The 21059-nt window shown below is 38.8% G+C and overlaps 1 protein-coding gene across 4 annotated transcripts in view; it reads right to left on the bottom strand.

Moving 5' to 3' along the window:
• Positions 1-21059, bottom strand: part of STAG1 (stromal antigen 1) — a 405253-nt gene that overhangs the window by 38795 nt on the left and 345399 nt on the right. For all 4 annotated transcript variants that reach the window (XM_032265673.1, XM_032265683.1, XM_032265691.1 and 1 more), the window contains one exon: positions 1748-1840. In XM_032265673.1, coding sequence (XP_032121564.1) covers positions 1748-1840 — 93 coding nt within the window. The remainder of the gene's footprint in view (positions 1-1747; positions 1841-21059) is intronic.

Raw genomic sequence — 21059 nt, 5'->3', positions numbered from 1 at the left:
ATTTACTTATATAAAGAAACTTTCAACACATTTGTACACATTATAGGTATGGTGACAAATTTGTCCTATTTAATAGATTGAGTGAAATAAACAGGTCTGATCAGTTTATTACAATGGAAAGATTTTGTTGTGGGATAATTGAGGGCTCTGATACCTCTAAACCTTCCACTAACACTGCCCCTCCAAAGTTTACATCTATGGGAAAACACAATTTTGATATTTAGTTTGGGATGACTGTATATCTGGCTGTCCATCTGCAACAAGAGTCTTGGCAGTTCATGCCCTGACAGCACAACCATGAAATATATACTAAGATATTTAGAAAGAGCCGTTTGAAAAGAGGGGAGCATAAAGAGAATCCAGGGGGAATATTTTTTAACCAGCTGGCCATAGTTCTGGACATCACCAAGCAGGTCTGAGGCAGAAACACTGGATTTGGGGTTTAAATGGCAGAGCTGGGCCAGGTGTGGTGGCTCACGCCTGTAATCCCAACACTTTGGGAGGCTGAGGCAGGCAGATCACAAGGTCAGGAGTTTGAGACTAGCCTGGTGAAACTCGTCTCTATTAAAAATACAAAAATATTAGCTGGGCGTGGTGGCAAATGCCCGTAATCCCAGCTACTCGGGAGGCTGAGACAGGAGAATCAATTGAACTCAGGAGGTGGAGGCTGCAGTGAGCCAAGATCGTGCCACTGCACTTCAGTCCAGGCAATGGTGCAAGACTCTGTCTCAAAAAAAAAATAAAAATAAAATAAAAAAATAAATGGCAGAGCTTGGTATTTCTACACAGCATAAGTGTTCTGAAGACTTAAAGAGTAAGGTTTAGGGAAGACCATCTCTGTTTCCATTTTAAGTTAAATGCTGATAACTCAATAAAAGATTTGTGACTATTTGTAAGAAGAGATAGCAAAGGATAATACTGTACCCTTTCACCAGACTGACTCTAACCCAATATCAAAATAAGAAATAGTATGGAAAATATGCATTGTTTTATACAAATGTGCTCCCCAATACAACAGTCTAATTTAAAAAACAGTTTACAAAATCACATAATGGAAACAGTACTTCCTTAGCTCACCCTGACCCTCTTTGGGCTGTGCCCCTCTACAAGACATGAGGAATCTACTGGACCAATGGGATATGCCCACCTGCTTACCAAACCCCCTTCCACATCATTGTCCAGGTATAGGGACTCAGGAATTCCTTGCCCTAACAGTCCTGATGCTGTTGTCTGGGCCTGCAAAGGCCTCTTCTCTAGGCATACTACATCCCCAATGCACATATTACTAGGCTGCTGGGTGGTCAATGGGCAGCTGTTTGGGTGGGTGGTATTGACAGAGTTTCAATATGTGGGCTGAAGTGTTCGAATGTATGTGTGAGAAACTCTAACTGGGGTGGGAAGGAGCTGAAGGTAAGATGATAAGAGGGTATGCCATAGATCAGCTCCCTAGACCTTCAATATTCTGGTGTAGAATTCTTAGGAGTCAAAAAGTCTAAATTTCAACCTGCCCTTCCAGCTGATGACAATATACTTGTAAAAGTAAAAGGACAGAATATATATTATATAACAAGTTTGTTAGCTTGCTTTATAACATAAATATTCACACATCTATAGTCTTGTTCCAGGTCCAGTAAATGTTAGGAATGAACATGTATACTAAGAACTGCCATCAAAAATTGTATCTTCTTAATGTTCATTAATGTATTTGAGTTGTTTTTATTGAGAGCTCTTACTGATAATTTCTTACCTGTTCTTTCACTGGAGTATTAACATTAGACAGGCACTGCTGGCAAACAGCCAAAAAGGATTTCACCGTTTTCCTCAATACCAACAAATCCTCCTGTAAGACACATTGAAATTTGCAAGCATGAATTACAGGACCATAAAAACTGATAGAGAAGAAACAATACATGGAAAACAAGAAACTGGTTTATTCTCAAGGAAATTCATATAAGAAAATTTAATGTTGAGAACCACAATGTAGTCATTTCTTAGTTTTGTGTTGTAATAGAAAGGACAGTGATACGGACACTCTAAAAGTTATATTTAGCTATGGAATACTTAGTATGATTGCTCCCAACAGATTTCCTTTATAAATATAGTTTACTTAGGTTGACTGAAATTGTTAGTCATTCCTGTGACACACATTACTGCTAGTAAAGTGAGGGAGCACAGCAGCACACTAAAAAAACTCAATTAGGCAACAAATGTGTACTGAATTTCTCTTATAGCTCAGCACTCTGCGAAATGTCAGGGGAAGAAATATAAATTTAAGACAGTGCCATGCCCTTAAATAGTGAACATTCAGGAAGACAGACCAATTACAGAAAAGAAGTGTTCACAGTTATTGTATTAACTCTAACTGTAGCAAAGTTGGAGAAACCTTCACAGGAGGATGGGCCTTAACCTAAGGTTGGATGGGTAAACAGATTTAATTAGATGGCCAGATAAGATTCCATAAGGAACATTTGCAAAGTGCAAAAGGAAATTTCAAGTCAGGTGCAGTGGCTCATGCCTGTAATCACAGCTTTGGGAGACCCAGTGGCAGGACTGCTTGAATCCAAGAGTTTGAGACCAGCATGGGCAACACAGAAAATTGGCTGGGCATGGTGAAGCATGCCTGTAGTCCCAGTTACTGGGGAGGCTGAGGCAGGAAGATCACTTGAGCCCATGGGGTTGAGGCTGAAGTGAGACAATTTTGCCACCACATTCCAGCCTGGGTGACAGAGTAAGACCCTGTCTAAAAAATTTCTTAAATTTATCGAGTACCTACAACCCATCAGGCACTGGTTTAAGGGCTTACTATTATATAGTTTAATATTTATGTAGATCCTAAGAAATAGTAATTATTAACAAGGGTTTGAAATGAGGACTATCTGATACAAGAGCTCATATTCTTCTGACTAATAAGTAAGGCACATACAGATATCAACATTTAAAACAGTAATAAAGAAAACTAAAACTCTTTAAGCTACCCTATTTTATACAGATGACAGCACTTATTCTTTTTTGGGATTGTCACATCCCAAATAATGACACTTCAACAATTACATACATATTTTCATTTGCTAACATGAGCATAGCATGTGGAAGGGGTGAGTTCATCTTGTGCAGAGCAGTAAAAAGGACACCCTTGAGAATTTTTCATGTTTCTGCAGATGAATATCTAATAAGTAAACTTCAACATTCCTGAAACTTCTTTACTTTTAAACATTCACAATATATTGAGAAAAACAGATGAGGGAACAGGCAACTGCAATAAAGCGTTAAGGAGTACTATGGTAGAAGTGCTGGGATTACAAGCGTGAGCCATCGTGTCAGGCCAGGAATAATTTAGAATGAGGGCCTGAAAATAAAATGTTGGCTCTAAAGATGTGACTAGATGAAAGATAAAGCAGTAGAATTAACAGAATTTAGGGAGTAATTGGGTAGAGGCTGTTGATTACTATGACTTAATTTCTAGGTAGCTGCCTACTAGGATCAATTGGTATAAGTCATCAACATAAGAAGCACAGAAACAGGCCGGGCGCGGTGGCTCAAGCCTGTAATCTCAGCACTTTGGAAGGTTGAGGCGGGTGGATCATCTGAGGTCTGGAGTTCGAGACCAGGCTGGCCAACTTGGTGAAACCCAGTCTCTACTAAAAATACAAAAATTAGCCGGGCATGGTGGGTACTTGTAATCTCAACTACTCGAGAGGCTGAGGCAGGAGAGAACTGCTTGAACCCAGAAGGCAGAGGTTGCAGTGAGCTGAGATTGCGCCACTGCATTCCAGCCTGGGTAAAAGAGTGAGATCCTGTCTCAAAAACAAAACTAACAAGGATATCCAGGACTTGAACCCAGATATGGACCAAGTGGACCTAACAGACATCTACAGAACTCTCCACCCGAAATCCACAGAATATACATTCTTCTTAGCACCACATTGCACTTACTCTAAAATTTACCACATAATTGGAAGTGAATCACTCCTCAGCAAATGCAAAAGAACGGAAATCATAACAAACAGTCTCTCAGACCACAGTGCAATCAAATTACAACTCAGGATTAAGAAACTCACTCAAAACCACACAACTACATGGAAACTGAACAACCTGTTCCTGAATGACTACTGGATAAATAGTGAAATGAAGGCAGAAATAAAGATGTTTTTCAAAACCAATGAGAATGAAGATACAATGTACCCAAATCTCTGCAACACATTTAAAGCAGTGTCTAGAGAGAAATTTGTAGCACTAAATTCCCACATGAGAAGGGAGGAAAGATCTAAACTCGACACCCTATCGTCACAATTAAAAGAGCTAGAGGAGCAAGATCAAACAAATTCAAAAGGTAGCAGAAGACAAGAAATAACTAAGATCAGAGCAGAAATGAAGGAGATAGAGACACAAAAATCCCTTCAAAAATAAATCAATGAATCCAGGAGATGGTTTTTTGAAAAGATCAACGAAATAGACAGTTAGCCAGACTAATAAAAAAAAATGAAGAATCAAATAGATGCAATAAAAAATGATAAAGGGGATATCACCACTGATTCCACAGAAATGCAAATTACCATCACAGAATACTACAAACAGCTCTAGGCACACAAACCAGTAAATCTAGAAGAAATGGATAAATTCCTGGACATTTACACCCTCCCAAGACTAAATCAGGAAGAAGTTGAAACCCTGAATAGACCAGTAACAAGGGCTGAAGTTGAGGCAGCAATTAATAGCCTACCAACGAGAAAAAGTCCAGGACCACAAGCGGGGGTCACGGCCAAATTCTACCAGATGTACGAAGAGGAGCTGGTACCATTCCTTCTGAAACTATACCAAACAATACAAAAAGAGGAAATCCTCCCTAAATCATTTTATGAGACCAACATCATCCTGATACCAAAACCTGGCAGAGACACAACTAAAAATGAAAATTTCAGGCTAATATCCTTGATGAACATTGATGCAAAAATCCTCAACAAAATACTGGCAAACCGAATCCAACAGCACATCAGAAAGCTTATCCATCACGATCAAGTAGGCTTCATCCCAGGGATGCAAGGCTGGTTCAACATATGCAAATCCATAAACGTAATCCAGCACATAAACAGAACCAAAGACAAAAACCACATGATTATCTCAATAGATGCAGAAAAGGACTTCAAAAAAATTCAACAGCCCTTTATGCTAAAAACTCTAAACTAGGTATTGGTGGAACGTATCTCAAAATAATAAAAGCTATTTATGACAAACCCACAGCCAATATCATACTGAATGGGCAAAAACTGGAAGCATTTCCTTTGAAAACTGGCACTAGACAAGGGTGCCCTCTCTCACCACTCCTATTCAACATAGTATTGGAAGTTCTGGCCAGAGGAATCAGGCAAGAAAAAGAAATAAAGGGTATTCAATTAGGAAAAGAAGAACTCAAATTGTCTCTATTTGCAGATGACATGATTGTATATTTAGAAGACCCCATCGTCTCAGCCCAAAATCTCCTTAAACTGATAAGTAACTTCAGCAAAGTCTCAGCATACAAAATCAATGTGCAAAAATCACAAGTATTCGTATACACTAATAACAAACAGAGAGCCAAATCATGAGAGAACACCCATTCACAATTGCTACAAAGAGAATAAAATACCTAGGAATACAACTAACGAGGGATGTGAAGGACCCCTTCAGGGAGAATTACAAACCACTGCTCAACGAAATAAGAGAGGACACAAACAGATGGAAAAACATTCCATGATCATGGTTAGGAAGAATCAGCATCATGAAAATGACCATACTGCCCAAAGTAATTTATAGATTCAATGCTATCCCTATCAAACTACCACTGATCTTCATCACGTAACTGGGAGAAAACCACCTTAAACTTCATATGGAACCAAAAAAGAACCCGAATAGCTAAGACAATCCTAAGCAAACAAACAAACAAAAAACCCAAAGCTGGAGGCATCATACTACCTGACTACTACAAGGCTACCGTAATCAAAACAGCATGGTACTGGTACCACCACAGAGACATAGACCAATGGAACAGAACAGAGGCCTCGGAAGTAATGTCACACACCTACAACCATCTGATCTTTGACAAACCTGACAAAAACAAGCAATGGGGAAAGGATTCTGTTTAATAAATGGTGTTGGGAAAACTGGCTAGCCATGTGTGCAGAAAGCTGAAACTGGACCCCTTCCTTATACCTTATACAAAAGTTAACTCCAGATGGATTTAAAGATTTAAACATAAGACCTAATATCATAAAAAAAAAAAAAAAAAAAAAAAGAAGACCCTAGAAGAATACCTAGGCAAAACCATTCAGGACATAGGCATAAGCAAAGACTTCATGACTAACAAACCAGAAGCAATGGCAACAAAAGCCAAAACAGACATATAGGATATAATTAAGCTTAAGAGCTTCTGCACAGCAAAGGAAACAATCATCAGAGTGAACTGGCAATCAACAGAATGGGAAAAAATTTCTGCAATCTACCCATCTGACAAAGGGCTAAAATCCAGAATATACAAAGACCTTAAACAAATTTACAAGAAAAAAACCCCATCAAAAAGTAGGCAAAGGATATGAACAGACACTTCTCAAAAGAAGACATTTATGCAGCCAACAAACATTATGAAAAAATGCGGCCAGGCGCAGTGGCTCACGCCTATAATCCCAGCACTTGGGGAGGCTGAGGTAGGTGGATCACGAGGTCAAGAGATCGAGACCATCCTGGTCAACATGGTGAAACCTTGTTTCTATTAAAAATACAAAAATTAGCTGGGCGTGGTGATGCGCGCGTGTAGTCCCAGCTACTTGGGAGGCTGAGGCAGGAGAATTGCTTGAACCCAGGAGGCGGAGGTAGCAGTGAGCCGAGATCACGCTGTTGTACTCCAGCCTGGGTAACAAGAGCAAAACTCCATCTCAAAAAAAAAAGAAAAAAATGCTCATCATCGCTGGTCATTAGAGAAATGCAAATAAAAACCACATTGAGATTTCACACCAGTTGGAATGGCAATCATTAAAAAATCTGGAGACAACAGATGCTGGAGAGGATATGGAGAAAGAGGAACACTTTATACTGTTGGTGGGAGTGTAAATTAGTTCAACCATTGTTGAAGACAGTGTGGCGATTCCTCAAGGACCTATAAATAGAAATACCATTTGACCCAGCAATCCCATTACTGGATATATACCCAAAGGATTATAAATTGTTCTGTTATAAAGACACATGTACATGTATGTTCATTGTGGCACTGTTTACAATAGCAAAGACTTGGAACCAATCCAAATGACTATCAATGATAGACTGGATAAAGAAAATGTGGCACATATACACCATGGAATACTATGCAGCCGTAAAAAAGATTGAGTTCATGTCCTTTGTAGGGACATGGATGAACCTGGAAACCATCATTCTCAGCAAACTGACACAAGAACAGAAAACCGAACAATCCATGTTCTTACTCATGAGTGGGTGTTGAACAATGAGAACACATGGACACAGGGAGGGGAATATCACACCCTGGGACCTGGTGGGGGTTGGGGGGGCTGGGGAGGGATAGCAGGGGTTGAGGGGTTTGGGGAGGGATAACATTAGGAGAAATACCTAATGTAGGTGACGGGGGGATGGATGCAGCAAACCACCATGGCATGAGTATACTTATGTAACAATCCTACACGATCTGCACATGTACCCCAGAACTTAAAGTATAATTAAACAAACAAACAAACAAACTGAAATCAGTAACAAAAACAAAACAAAACAAAACACCCCACAGGAACAAATGGAGTTGGCAATAGTTAAATTTTAGAGATGATGATTTTGAGATCCCTAACAGATATATGAAGATGTCTAGTAGGCAGCTGGGGGATATGAGTTCAAAGCCCAAGAGAAAGAATTTGAGTAAGAATAAAGATTTGGAAGTCTTCAGCATTTAGATGGCAACATATGTGAAAGAAGTGGATGAGACTGCTCAAGGAGAATACACAGAGAAAGGTGACAGACAGCAAGTATCCTGGGAAATACCAATATTTGAAAGATGAATGACAAAGAGCTTGTGAAGAAATTTAAGAAATTATCTGAGAAGTAGAAATAAAACAAGGAGAATATGTCATCCCAGAGGTAAGAAAACATTTAAAAAATGAATGATTAACAATGACAAATGCTACAGAGATATAAAAGAGATACGGATTAAAAGTAGCAATTATGAACCTGTGGGTGACCTTGCAGAGAGCACTTTCAATGGAGTTATGAGTGCTGAAGTCAGGCTGCAGTGAGTTGAAAGGAAGATAAGGAAGAAGTCAACTCTTTCAAAAAAGTATGATTATAATCAGTGAAAAGTAGGATGGGGCTGCTAGAAGTCTTTTAAGGTTGATGATGGATTTTTTTTGGTCACTCTTTACCTTTTTAACAGAAAAGATTTGAGAATGTTTGCTGAATGAATAGTAACTAAAAGGACAAAAAGCAAGCAATACTATTAACTAACTAGCTATGTGATCTCAGAAAAATTATTCTACATCTCAGAATTAAAGATTTTTAAAATCTGTAAACAAGAGAGTTGAACTAGGTATTCTGAGCGTCTATGTTACTCTGATTCTGCTAAATTAACTCTAGGACACTCAAATGCGAACAGATAGTTGTCAACTTGTAAACCTAGTATTCAAAGGAACACTGTTCCACTGTTAGTACCTAAAATAGTGCTTTGCATATAGTAGGTATTTAATAGTTACTGAATGAAATGTTGGTATACTTCATATGGATGTTTACCACAATCCTAGGGGCAATTTATAATGTGTTCATTTCATCAAACAATAAATTATTATTGGGTTTTAAGAAATGTTGCTAGAAGTTACCAATGTTTCTTTACTCCCTCAGATTTATTAGTATGTAAAGAAGTCTAGGGAATTAGCCTTCTTAGGAGTTGGAGGCAAGAGACTGCTTTAAAGGTCGAGCACAAAGCAAATGTGTCTTATGTAAAATGACTACTTCCCAAAAGCACAAATAAGTAAGCAATCTACTGATATACTAATTAACAGTAGCTTTTTTTTTTTTTTTTTTTTTGAGACAAAGTCTCCCTCTGTCTTGCTCTGTCACCCAGGCTGGAGTGCACTGGCGCAATCTCAGCTCACTGCAACCTCCACTTCCTGGATTCAAGCAATTCCCCTGCCTCAGCCTTCCGAGGAACTGGGACTGCAGGCACGTGCCACCACAACCGGCTATTTTTTTTTGTATTTTTAGTAGAGATGGGGTTTCACCATGTTAGCCAGGATGGTCTTGATCTCCTGATCTTGTGATCCGCCTGCCTCTGCCTCCCAAAGTGCTGTGATTACAGGCGTGAGCTACTGTGCCCAGCCTAACAGTAGTATTTTAAGAGACACTGGCAATGTGAAGGAACCAAGAAAAAGACGAAGCTAAAGGCTTTCTTTTTTTTTTTTTTTTGAGATGAAGTTTTGCTCTTATCACCCAGGACTGGAGTGCAGTGGTGCAATCTCGGCTCACTGTAACCTCTGCCTCCTGGGTTCAAGTGATTCTCCTGCCTCAGCCTCCCAAGTAGCTGGGATTACAGGCACTCGCTGCCATGCCCAGCTAATGTTTTGTTTTTTTGGCAGAGATGGGGTTTTATCGTGTTAGCCAGTCTGGTCTCGAACTCCTGACCTCAGGTGATCTGCCTGTCTCAGCCTCCCAAAGTGCTGGGATTACAGGTGTGAGCCACTTAGCCTGGCCAGGCTTTCTTCATGATTTTTTCTCTTGTTTCCAGTTGGGATGGACTAAAGACCTTCCTTAGCAATAAAGCTTGGCTTAGATTTGGATACAACCTAAATATTACTTGAGTGCTCAAGAAAGCTAATTTTATTGTAACTAGTTAGATTCCACTGAGAAAATTATACATACTGACAGATTTGGGTAAATGAGCACAAATATTGTATACTTAACAAAGTTAACTAATCTCTTATAGTAAACCCTTTGAAAAATTGGGAAGATAATTTAGGTTCTTGAGGATTTCAGAACTCAGTGCTTTTATTCATTCACTTGATGATGTTGACATCTTACTATATTTCATTTGATTTATGTAGTAGGAATTTTGATTTCTAAGACTGTGATTTTGCTCAAGTTGAAGAAAGCTGCCATTACTGGGTCATGTGGTAGTAAGTATCTTTATACATTTTCAGGGTGTTACATCAAGATTTTGAAAGAAGTTCAGGATTTGCCAATTGAAGGATCCAGTACTAAGAAAACAAAGAAGTCTAATGGAGTGAGCTTTAGTATTAATGCCCCTTAAAGAATAGATAACATTCAAGAGAAAAAGAAAAAGCAATATAGAAAGATTCTGAATAGGGCAAATTATAAGAGCTTGTTCTAGGCCAGGCGTGGTGGCCCATGCCTGTAATCTCAGCACTTTGGGGGGCCAAGGTGGTTGGATCACCAGAGGTTGGGAGTTCAAGAATAGCCTGGCTAACATGGTGAAACCTGGTCTCTACTAAATATAAAAATTAGCTGAGCATGGTGGCACGCACCTGTAATCCCAGTTACTCAAGAGCCTGAGGCAAGAGAATTGCTTGAACCTGGGAGGCAGAGGTTGCAGTGAGTGGGGATCATGTCAGAGTGAGACTCAGTCTCCCAAAAAAAAAAACAAAAACAAAAACAAAAACAACAACAACAAAAAAAACACCAAATAAACAGCTTGTTCTAAATAGGTGAAAATAAGCACATCTACTATAAATTATTTTAAAATATAAATCATTGACTGCTTTTTAATTTGAAAAAAGTTGTTACATTCCTCATATTATGGATACTGTCACTTCTGCTATAATAGCTGTAATTCATAATGAAAAAAGTAAATATGCTTAACTTACATTGAAGAAATAGGAACATTTTATATGTAGTATTTCATTTTATCAGGCCCAGAATACAATAATAATAAAAGTTAACATTGACCCACACTTACTACTTGCCAGGCATTAATCTAAATTTTTCATAGAACAACTGATCCTTACAACTGTGATAGGTATTGATATTATCACCCCCGTTTTACATATGAAGAAACAGGCAGAGACTTTAGGCAACAGGCCCAAAGACACGCAGCCAGTAAGTGGCAGAGTGAAATAACAAAAACAGTCTGCCTCCAGATTGTGGTCTTAACCAGTTTGCTATAAAGATTCTTTATTTTTTATTTTTTTGTTGTTGTTTATAATGACTCCTCAATATGATAAAATTAATACACGGGAACTTGCAGAGACGGGAAGCTAATGAAAGTAAGAAATCTGTTCTGTAGCAGAACTCCAAGGGGTTCAAGAAAACTAAAAAACAAAAAAAGAAATCTGGCTGTGTGGCGTGGTTTACACCTGTAATCCCCAGCACTTTGGGAGGCCAAGGTAGGTGGATCATCTGCGGTCAGGAGTTCAAGACCAGCCTGACCAACATGGTGAAACCCTGTCTCTACTAAAAATACAAAAATAGCTGGGCATGGTGGCACATGTCTGTAGTCCCATCTACTTGGGAGGCTGAGACAGGAGAATTGCTTGAACCTGGGAGGCGTAGGCTGCAATGAGTGGAGATTATGCCATTGCACTCCAGTCTGGGTGACAGAGTGAGACTCCATCTCAAAACAAACAAACAAACAAAAAGAAATCTGAAACTTGAATTACTCAAATATATTTATATATAACCAAAAAAGCCAGTCAACCCACTAGACACTAAAAAAGAATAATATAAGAACAAGGTATGCTGTTTATACAGACTGTCATTTTAAGAAACTAGAACACAATGGAATTTTACTTACACAAATCCAGTTTCTAGCCAGATTATCTGGATTAAAGGGGTGGGAACTGAAGGTAATGAGTGAATACAGAAGAGTAATCTATGCTATTTCATCTTACTTCTCTTAGTCCACATAAACTGTTCTTATATTGGTGCTTCATTTCAAATTTCTTTTTCTAAAATGAAACCAATACTTTATCTTATTTTTAGAAAGCAGCATGGCATCAAAAGCACTTCTTCTGGCTGGGTAAGGCGATTCACACCTATAACTGCAGTACTTTGGGAGGGGGAAACGAAGGAACCCTTGAGGTCAAGAGTTCAAGACCAGCCTGTCTCTATAATACATCAGCCTGGCATGGTAGCATGCACCTACAGTCCCAGCTAATCAGGAAGCTGAGGCAGGAGGATCTCTTGAGCCTGGGAATTTGAGGCTGCAGTGAGCCATGCCTGTGCCATTGCACTGTGGCCTGGGCAACAGAATGAGACCCTATCTCTAAAGAAAACCAACTTTTTCCTAGAGTAGCTGTGGAAAGGAATTCATATGGCTCAAGTAGTAAGATCACACTGAGATGTAAATGATGATATCTTGGTTATATTTTGTATCCATTTTGCAAGTAGCTTTGTTAGACTGGCTAAGGTTTTTTGCTTCCTGATAGATCTAGTAAAACCAAGAATTAGAAGACTGAAACCTATATATACCCAAATATAAAAGGGCTAAAATAGTTTCAGTTTATCAGTGATTTACTGATAAACTGAGAAACCTCTTAAAGAGACAGGGTATCATTTTGTCCCCCAGGCTGGAGTACAGTGGCACAATCATAGCTCAATGCAGCCTTGACCTCCTGGGCTCAAGTGATCCTCGTCTGAGCCTTCCAAGCGGCTGGAAATATAGATGCATGCTACCACACCTGGGCTAATTTTATATTTTTTGTAGAGACAAGGTCGTGATATGTTTGTCCAGGCTGACTTCGAAATTCTGGGCTCAAACAATCCTCCCACCTCAGCCTCCCAAAATACTAGGCTTATGCACATGAGCCACCATGCTTGGCCAAGAAGAGAAACCTCTTTCAACAAATTAAGTTGATGTTTTTAAAATACAGTTTTGTCAGCAAGATGTCAATGATGAAAAACCCCTAATATGGAAGACACAATTAAGATGGTCAATTTATCATTTAAGCTATTTTAGAAAGAAGTTTTCCTAAAGGCACAAAGGCTTAAATTTGACATATTAGAAAGAAAAAAGGTCTTAAATGTAAACTGTCCCATAAACAGTAAACTATAAGATTATAGTCAGTGAAGAAAGGAAAGGGAGTTTAATTCCTAAACACACACAAACACAAGTATACAGATTTTAAATGAGCGATTCCTTTCAGTTTTCTTCCACAATAGCAGCCGTGACTACAGGCACACACCACTATGCCTGGCTAATTGTTTTTTTTGTCATTGTTGTGTTTTTTTGTAGAGACAGGCTCTCACCATGTTGCCCAGACTTTGTTCCACAATTTTGTGTGTCTAGTAAAGGACCAAATTTAGTTGTGTTTTCATCCATAACTATGAAATACCATTAAGATAATCACAGTCAGAAAATATAGCCATGGAAAAACTAGTTAGTAAACACATAAAACTTTAGTTCAACATTATCTGACAAATATAGATTTTTGGAATGGACAGAAATAAAACAGAGTAAAGTAGTAAAACAAGAACCTAGATCAGATAAAATTTCTCAGAATACAAAAATAAAGCCTGCTAAGAATTTAGTCACCAATTTTCATGATGAAAAGGAGACTAAAACTAAGCTTCTGCTTATATAGAATAGGCAAATAGGGTTTTCTAACTGACAAAGTTTGGTAAACAAGACAAAGAAGTTAACTTATTGGGTCACTGGTTGGCAAACTTTTCGTGTTAAGGATCAGATAGTAAATGTTTTAGGCTTTGCAGGCCATATGGTCTTGATCCAATTACTTAACTCTGGCAGTATAGCGCAAAAGTAGCCCTAGATAGTACATAAATAAATGAGTATGGTTGTGTTCCAATAAAACATCATTTACAAAAACACATCAGGTCAGATTTGGCCCATGGTCTGAAGTTTGCTGAGCCTGTACTGAGCTATAAAGCTCTTTGGAGACAAACTGTATCATGTTTCTTTGTACCTACCGCAGTGACTAATATACAACAAAGCTCATTAAATTACTTTTCCCCTGAAGTCAGTCATTATCCACACTGTATGTAAAACAGAACTAAATTCATTCACTTGGGACAAGTGACAAAAAGAACAAGACACAAAAGGTCCCACCACTGTGGTAGGGTAAACACGATGCTATATTTCTGGGATTGTTTTCTTGTCAAGAGTAATTGCTACTAGCATCTTTCTTCAGAGACAGGAGGAAAGTGTGCAACTATTGTGAATACACAATAAAACGACTATTGGATATTTAAACCCCAAATGTAATACCTAGTTTTCAGTGTTGTTGCTGCTCTTGGCGATCTGAATCCCCACCTGCTGACTCCTGCAAATGCCTCAAAGGCTAATCCACTTATGATCCAGGAACCCTTAAGCTGCCTACTGTAGTTCCAAAACATCTTCTGATTTCTTTCCTGTAGTGTACAAAGATGAAGGAAGCTAAAGGAGTCAGAGGAACAGGGGAAAAGTAGTGACTGTTAGGACCAGAGTGAGAGACTTGAATTCCCAAATTATCCCAAAAATTCAGATGGAGGACTAAATCTATCAAGCTGTATCCCAAACCTACACTAGCCATCAAGTATGTTTATGTATGCCCATAGCCTCAGGTAATAATTTAGTAGTTCATTTTGGTTTGGGCAGAAGAGAAGACTGTAAAAGCAAAGACTAGGACTGTGATTTAATACCAACAAAATAACATTTACTGTTAGTTCAAACATTTCTTTCAATTTAATCTTCTCAACAAACCTATTCAGCAGTGAGTATCATTCTCATTTTATACATCAGGAATGTGAAGCTCAAGGTTAAGTTCCTTGCTTATCCTGCCACAGGTGGTAGGAAGTGAAGTCAAAATTCAAACTCAATTTTAACTCCAAAGATCATGCTCCAAAATGGTGGAAATAGAAGAAATGGGAGCTGCTGCTGCTTTTTTATTTTTTTCAGATGGAGTCTTACTCTGTTGCCCAGGTTGGAGTGCAATTGCAAGATCTCGGCTCACTGCAACCTCCGCCTCCAAGGTTTAAGTGATTCTCTTGCCTCAGCCTCCAGAGTAGCTGGGACTATAGGTGTGCGCCACCATGCCTCGCTAATTTTTGTATTTTTAGTAGAGACAGGGTTTCACCATGTTGGTCAGGCTGGTCTTGAACTCTTGACCTCGTGATCTACCTGCCTTGGTCTCTCAAAGTGCTGGGATTACAGGCGTGAACCAATGTGCCCGGTAGGGAGCTTCTTACATAGATAAATTGTGTCAGGAACAAAAAGTCATTTAGCAAACACCTAGTAACTGGTATTTATTAGGAAAAAAAATTTTTTTTAATGAAAATCTATAGGAAGGAAAATGCTGCACCACTTAGGGGCTATAAAGTAGGATAAGGTACTTATTTCTTTTTTACTCAACCTGACAGGAAAGGAAATTTCTTTTATCACTAATTTTGCTAGAGGAAATCTCTAATCTTTGTACTACAAAGTGTTCTGTTTTGTCTAAATATTCTTTTTCATATATAATAACTTTTAAAAACAGAGATGGGATCTCACTACGGTAGCCAAGTTGGTCTTGAACTCCTGACCTCAATCCCCCTGCCTCAGCTTTCCAAAATGTCTAAATATTCTTAATACTGTTTTAGGCTTCTGATAAGCTTAGTTAAAACATATTTTTACATTGTAATACTTGCTATTTACAACTGATCTTCTTGGTCCTGCCTTGTTACTCAGATCATGAAGTGTTAAATGTCCTAAGGAGTTTGCATATTTGTAAACGAGGTACTTTAAAGGGTACTGTCTCTTAGTGGGTAAAAACAGCATCCATGTGGACAGCCTAGTGAGGCTGAGGAAGCCTTGTGCTATTTTCATTTGTTAGTTTGTCTGTTTATTTATTTATTTTCAGATGGAGTCTTGCTCTGTCGCCCAGGTTGGAATGCAGTGGTGTGATCTCGGCTCAATGCAACCTCTGCCTCCTGGTTCAAGCAATTCTTCTGTCTCAGCCTCCAAAGTAGCTAGGACTACAGGCGCATGCCACCATGCCCGGCTAATATTTTTGGTAATTTTAGTAGAGACGGGGTTTCACCATATTGGTCAGGCTGGATTTATTTATTTTATCAATTTTGTTCTTTTGAGATGAAGTCTTGCTCTGTTGCCCAGGCTGGAGTACAGTGGTGTTATCTCGGCTCACTGCAGCCTCCACCTCTTGGGTTCCAGAAATTCTCTTGCTTCAGACTCCTGAGTAGCTGGGATTACATGATGTACCACCATGCCTGGTTAATTTTTGTATTTTAGTAGAGATGGGGTTTTACCATGTTGGCCAGGCTGGTCTCGAACTCCTGACCTCAGACGGTCCACCCATCTTGGCCTCCCAAAGTACTGGGATTACAGGCAGCAGCCACTGTGCCCACCCTTATGCTATTTTTTAAAGAGGGGATTCCCTACCAGGAAGCAAGCCTCTATACATAGAGGCCCAGGAACACAGGGCTGCAAATACAACGTGGTATTCTTAATGGGATGCTGAAACCATGACTTGTAAGTTATTTTCTAAGTTGAAGATATTTATTTCTGGTTTTCAGAGGATTTTAAAATACTGAGTTGAATAAAATTTTGGAGAAGTTTAGAATTTGGTAGGAACAGACACCTACTTTTACATCCCAGATTCTTTTAAAAGAATATTCTGAGAGCTGAACACGAAATGGATATTTAACAAGAACTGTAGACCAGCCAATCAGGCACTTGTTATTGGACATAATATTAACTGGAACACATGTATTAAAGAACAACTCTGGAGTCACAGAATGACCAAAAGGAAAGGCTTAGAACTAACTAATGAACAGAATTTCCAAGAAATAAAAGGTAGGGGAAAAGATTCTGTAAGAAAATAAATGAAACAAAATGGTTACATTCAACTAAAAATTTGTTCCTACAAGGATTGCTATTATTTCTCACCCTTGGCCTCACTCCTTTCCTCTCAAAGCAGGTAACTGCAGATAGGGAGGTGCTATCTGTATTTTGTTATTACAGGAATTCTGGGAGAGGACTCTAGTGAGCTATCTCTTGCTCACTGCTATTCTGAAGGAGTGGTTAGGAAAGATCAAAGAAAGAGCTACAGAAAGCAGCCTGTAGATTTTTATGTATCTCAGCCTATTTCTAGCACATTTCTAGGAATGCATGTTTGTGGGAATAGCAAGGTTAAACAGGTCTTCTCATGGGGTTTGGCCACCATCAGTCCCACCTTCACCCTTACTGCTCTTTTCTCCAGTCTGTTTGGAGGTCAACAAGTTGGAATTTTCAGAGGAGAACCTTTAGTCAAGACAGTGATAGAGGAACAAATTTTACAGCTAAACACCTCAATAATGATTGGACTTGTAGCTACCTAGGGTATGCTGACTTTCCTTTTTTTTTTTTTTTTTTTTTTTTGCTAACTCACTGAGCAGGCATGTTGACTTTCTTTGACATAAAGGATTAGAAAGAGAGCAAGGGTCTAGAGGTAGGGATGTTTGGCCCAGCCTCTCCTTACTGCAATCTAAAATAGAAACATGCAGGGTAAGGCAGAGAGTAGCACAAATATAAGACTATAGAAAGCAGGACAGCTCCTCTCAGGAGAGAAAAAAATATAAGGATAAATTCTAGATCCCCAGGCCAAAGAAGGTAATAGGGGCATTATTTTAGCCCTAACTATTTACTATTTTTTTTTTTTTTTTTTTTTTTTGAGATGGAGTCTTGATCTGTTGCCAGGCTGGAGTGCAATGGCGTGATCTTGGTTTACTGCAACCTCCGCCTCCCAGGTTCAAGTGGTTATCCTGCCTCAGTTTTCCAAGTAGCTGGGATTACAGGCGCGCACCACCATGCCCAGCTAATTTTAATATTTTTAGTAGAGCTGGGGTTTCACCATGTTGGTTAGGATGGTCTTGATCTCCTGACCTTGTGATCTACCCACCTCAGCCTCCCAAAGTGCTGGGATTACAGGTGTAAGCAACTGTGCCTGCCCATTTTAGCCCTAACTCTTATCTATCTGACTCTTTAAATGTCTTTGTATATATCCAGAAGGAGCTAAAGGAAGGATGTTTTTTGCTACAAAGAAAAAATGAACGCTGCTTTTACAGAACCAGCACTGGGGGGCACTGCAGCAAAGTATACTGAGCATGACCTGTAAGACTGCCCAGAGGTTCCAACTCTGGAAATTAGGGGAACAGAGGAAATACTCATTGGTGAAACCCAGTGCACTTCCATTTCAAATAACGATCTAAGCTTTTTCTTAATATACTCTTCTCATATACTTCATTTAATAGTGTTAAATGAGTTAAATTATAACTTGAATTTAAACCTAAATTATAACTACCATTCATAATTTCCTGAGTGACAGTGTACATGACAATAGGAAAGAAAAATAAATTTTAGAAAGTACTCTTTAAAAAGCAATTTGGCAGTATGTATCAAGAACCTTAAAAGTATAAACAATCATTGACCTAGCAATTCCATTTCTAAGAATACAAGATGAAACAATGAAAAATGTATATACAACAAGCTTTTGCACCAGAATGCCCACCATCACAGCATTATTAGTAAAAATATTTAAACCTTAATATCAAAGAGAGGTAAAATAAATTATGGTATAGCTACAAAATGGAATAGGCATATATTAAAAATATTCTCTATAAAATTTTCTTAGTAACTGATGTGTTAATTGAAGAGAAGACACAATTGAAAGTACACTGTAATCTCAATAAAATTAAAAGAAAAAGTACTAGGCCAGGCTCGGTGGCTCACACCTGTAATCCAGCACTTTGGGAGACCAAGGTAGGTGGATCATGAGGTGAGGAGATAGAGACCATCCTGGCTAATATGGTGAAACCCTATCTCTACTAAAAATACAAAAAATTAGCTGGGCGTGGTGGTACATACCTATAGTCCCAGCTACTTGGGAGGCTGAGGCAGGAGAATCGCTTGAACCTGGTTAGGATGGTTGCAGTGAGCAGAGACTGCACCACTGCACTCCAACCTGGGCAACAGGGCAAGACTCAACCTCAAGAAAAAGAAAAAGAAAAACTACTAGAAGAAAACACACCAAAATATTAACAGTAGTTATCTACAAGTGGCAAGATTCAGTTTTATTTTGTTTACATTAACATTTTTATATTTCTTCTTATAGGATGAGCATATGCTCACGTAGGAGAGCTCAAATTTATAAGAACTCTACCTTGTATTTTATATCAAAAAATAAGCATAGTTTATTAATAAAAATGTAAGTGACCTCTTGAGAGATTTAAACGTTTCTATAAATATATTAATAGAAACTACAGAAAGAAAAACAGATAGTGGTCAGCTGGCTTGCTCCCTATCCAAATGACCCATTTCATTTTAACATTTTCTCAATAAAATAAAACAAAATTACTTCATGTAATAAACTTTCAGGTTGCTTCTAAATGACCAACATTACAAATATTAAATATACTTAACATTTATAAATATCCTAGTATCTACCATATTACATTTAAACTTTGGGGAAAAAAAGGACAGAGTTTTAGGTGCATTATAACAGAAGACTTCCATATACTGTTAGTCCTGGCATCACAAAGTGAACCACTTAAAAACCACAGTAACTTCTCACCTACATGGCTTTAGGCATACAGAATGCTGAAAGAAATATAGTGATGTGACAGCACCCAACTGATCAGCAGACATTGCTAATCTGTGTTCCATAATGAGTCAACCAATAGGCCCTTAGAAAATTTGTTAAAAATTTAAAAAACCCACCACCACAAAAGTCTGCAGAATTAGTTGTATCAAAAGCTCAATAATACAAAAATGTAAAGAATGATAACAGGAAGACCACTAGGAAGATTCAAAAGACTTGTGCCATAAGTCTGTGATCTCAGAGAAGTCCCAATCCCTGGAAGGCTCAGGTTCCTTACCTATGCAATAGGATTATGATAACATATACTTTATAGGATTATCACCAGGAGTTAATTAAATTAAAACATTTCGGTTCATGTGATTTACAAATTGTAAAACACAGGTTCAGGTGCGATGGCTCATGCCTGTAATCCAAACACTTTGGTAAGCTAAGGCGGGTGGATCATTTGAGGTCAAGAGTTCCGAGACCAGCCTGGCCAACATGGTGAAACTCTTGTCTCTACTAAATACAAAAATTAGCCGGATGTGGTGGTGGGTGACTGTAATTCCAGCTACTCAGGAGACTGAGGCAGGAGAATCATTTGAACTCAGGAGGCGGAGCTGGAAGTGAGCTGAAATCATGCCACTGAGCTCTAGCCTGGGCAAACAGAGTGAGACTGTCTCAAAACAAATAAACAAAATGTAAAACACTAATAAGGTAATGACAACAACAAAGTCCCCTCCTATGCTTCAGCTATTTTTTTTTCTTTTTTTCAGAGAGTCTCACCCTGTTGCTTAGGCTGGAGTGCAATGGTACAATATCCAATCACAGCAATCTCCACTTCCCCTGGGTTCATGCAATTCTCCTGCCTCAGCCTCCTGAGTAGCTAGGACTACAGGCATGCATCACCACACTTGGCTAATTTGTGTATTTTAGTAGAGGAAGGGTTTCACTCTGTTGGTCAGGCTGGCCTCAAACTCCAGACCTCAAGTGATCTGCCTACCGTGGCCTCCCAAAGTGCTAGGATTACAGGCACGATCCACCATGTACAGCCTGAAACATAATTTTTTTTTTTTTTTTTGAGACAGAGTCTTGCTCTGTCACTAGGCTGGAGTGCAGAGGTAGGATCTCGGCTCACTGTAACCTCTGTCTCCTCGGTTCAAGTGATTATCCTGCCTCAGCCTCCTGAGTAGCTGGGGCTATAGAAAGGAACCACCACAACCAGCTAATTTTTCTATTTTTAGTAGAAACAAAGTTGGTTAGGATAGTCTCGACCTCTTGACCTCATGATCTGCCCACCTCAGCCTCCCAAAGTACTGGGATTATAGGTGTAAGCTACTGTGCCCAGATGAAACATGAATTTTTAAAGTTTGTATGTGTCTTAAAAATTCATGCTTTCTTCCTTCAGCACCTCTTGGAAAAAATAAATTCATCCTTTTGAAGATTCTAACTTAGAGTACCATTTTAAAATTTTTTTTTTTTTTTTTTTTTTTTTTTTGAGACGGAGTCTCGCTCTTGTTACCCAGGCTGGAGTGCAATGGC

The sequence above is a fragment of the Sapajus apella genome, unplaced genomic scaffold (assembly GCF_009761245.1).
Source record: "Sapajus apella isolate SASKATOON/1434 unplaced genomic scaffold, GSC_monkey_1.0 scaffold4, whole genome shotgun sequence".
Lineage (NCBI taxonomy): Eukaryota > Metazoa > Chordata > Mammalia > Primates > Cebidae > Sapajus > Sapajus apella.
This window is presented reverse-complemented; position numbering and strand designations above follow the sequence as displayed.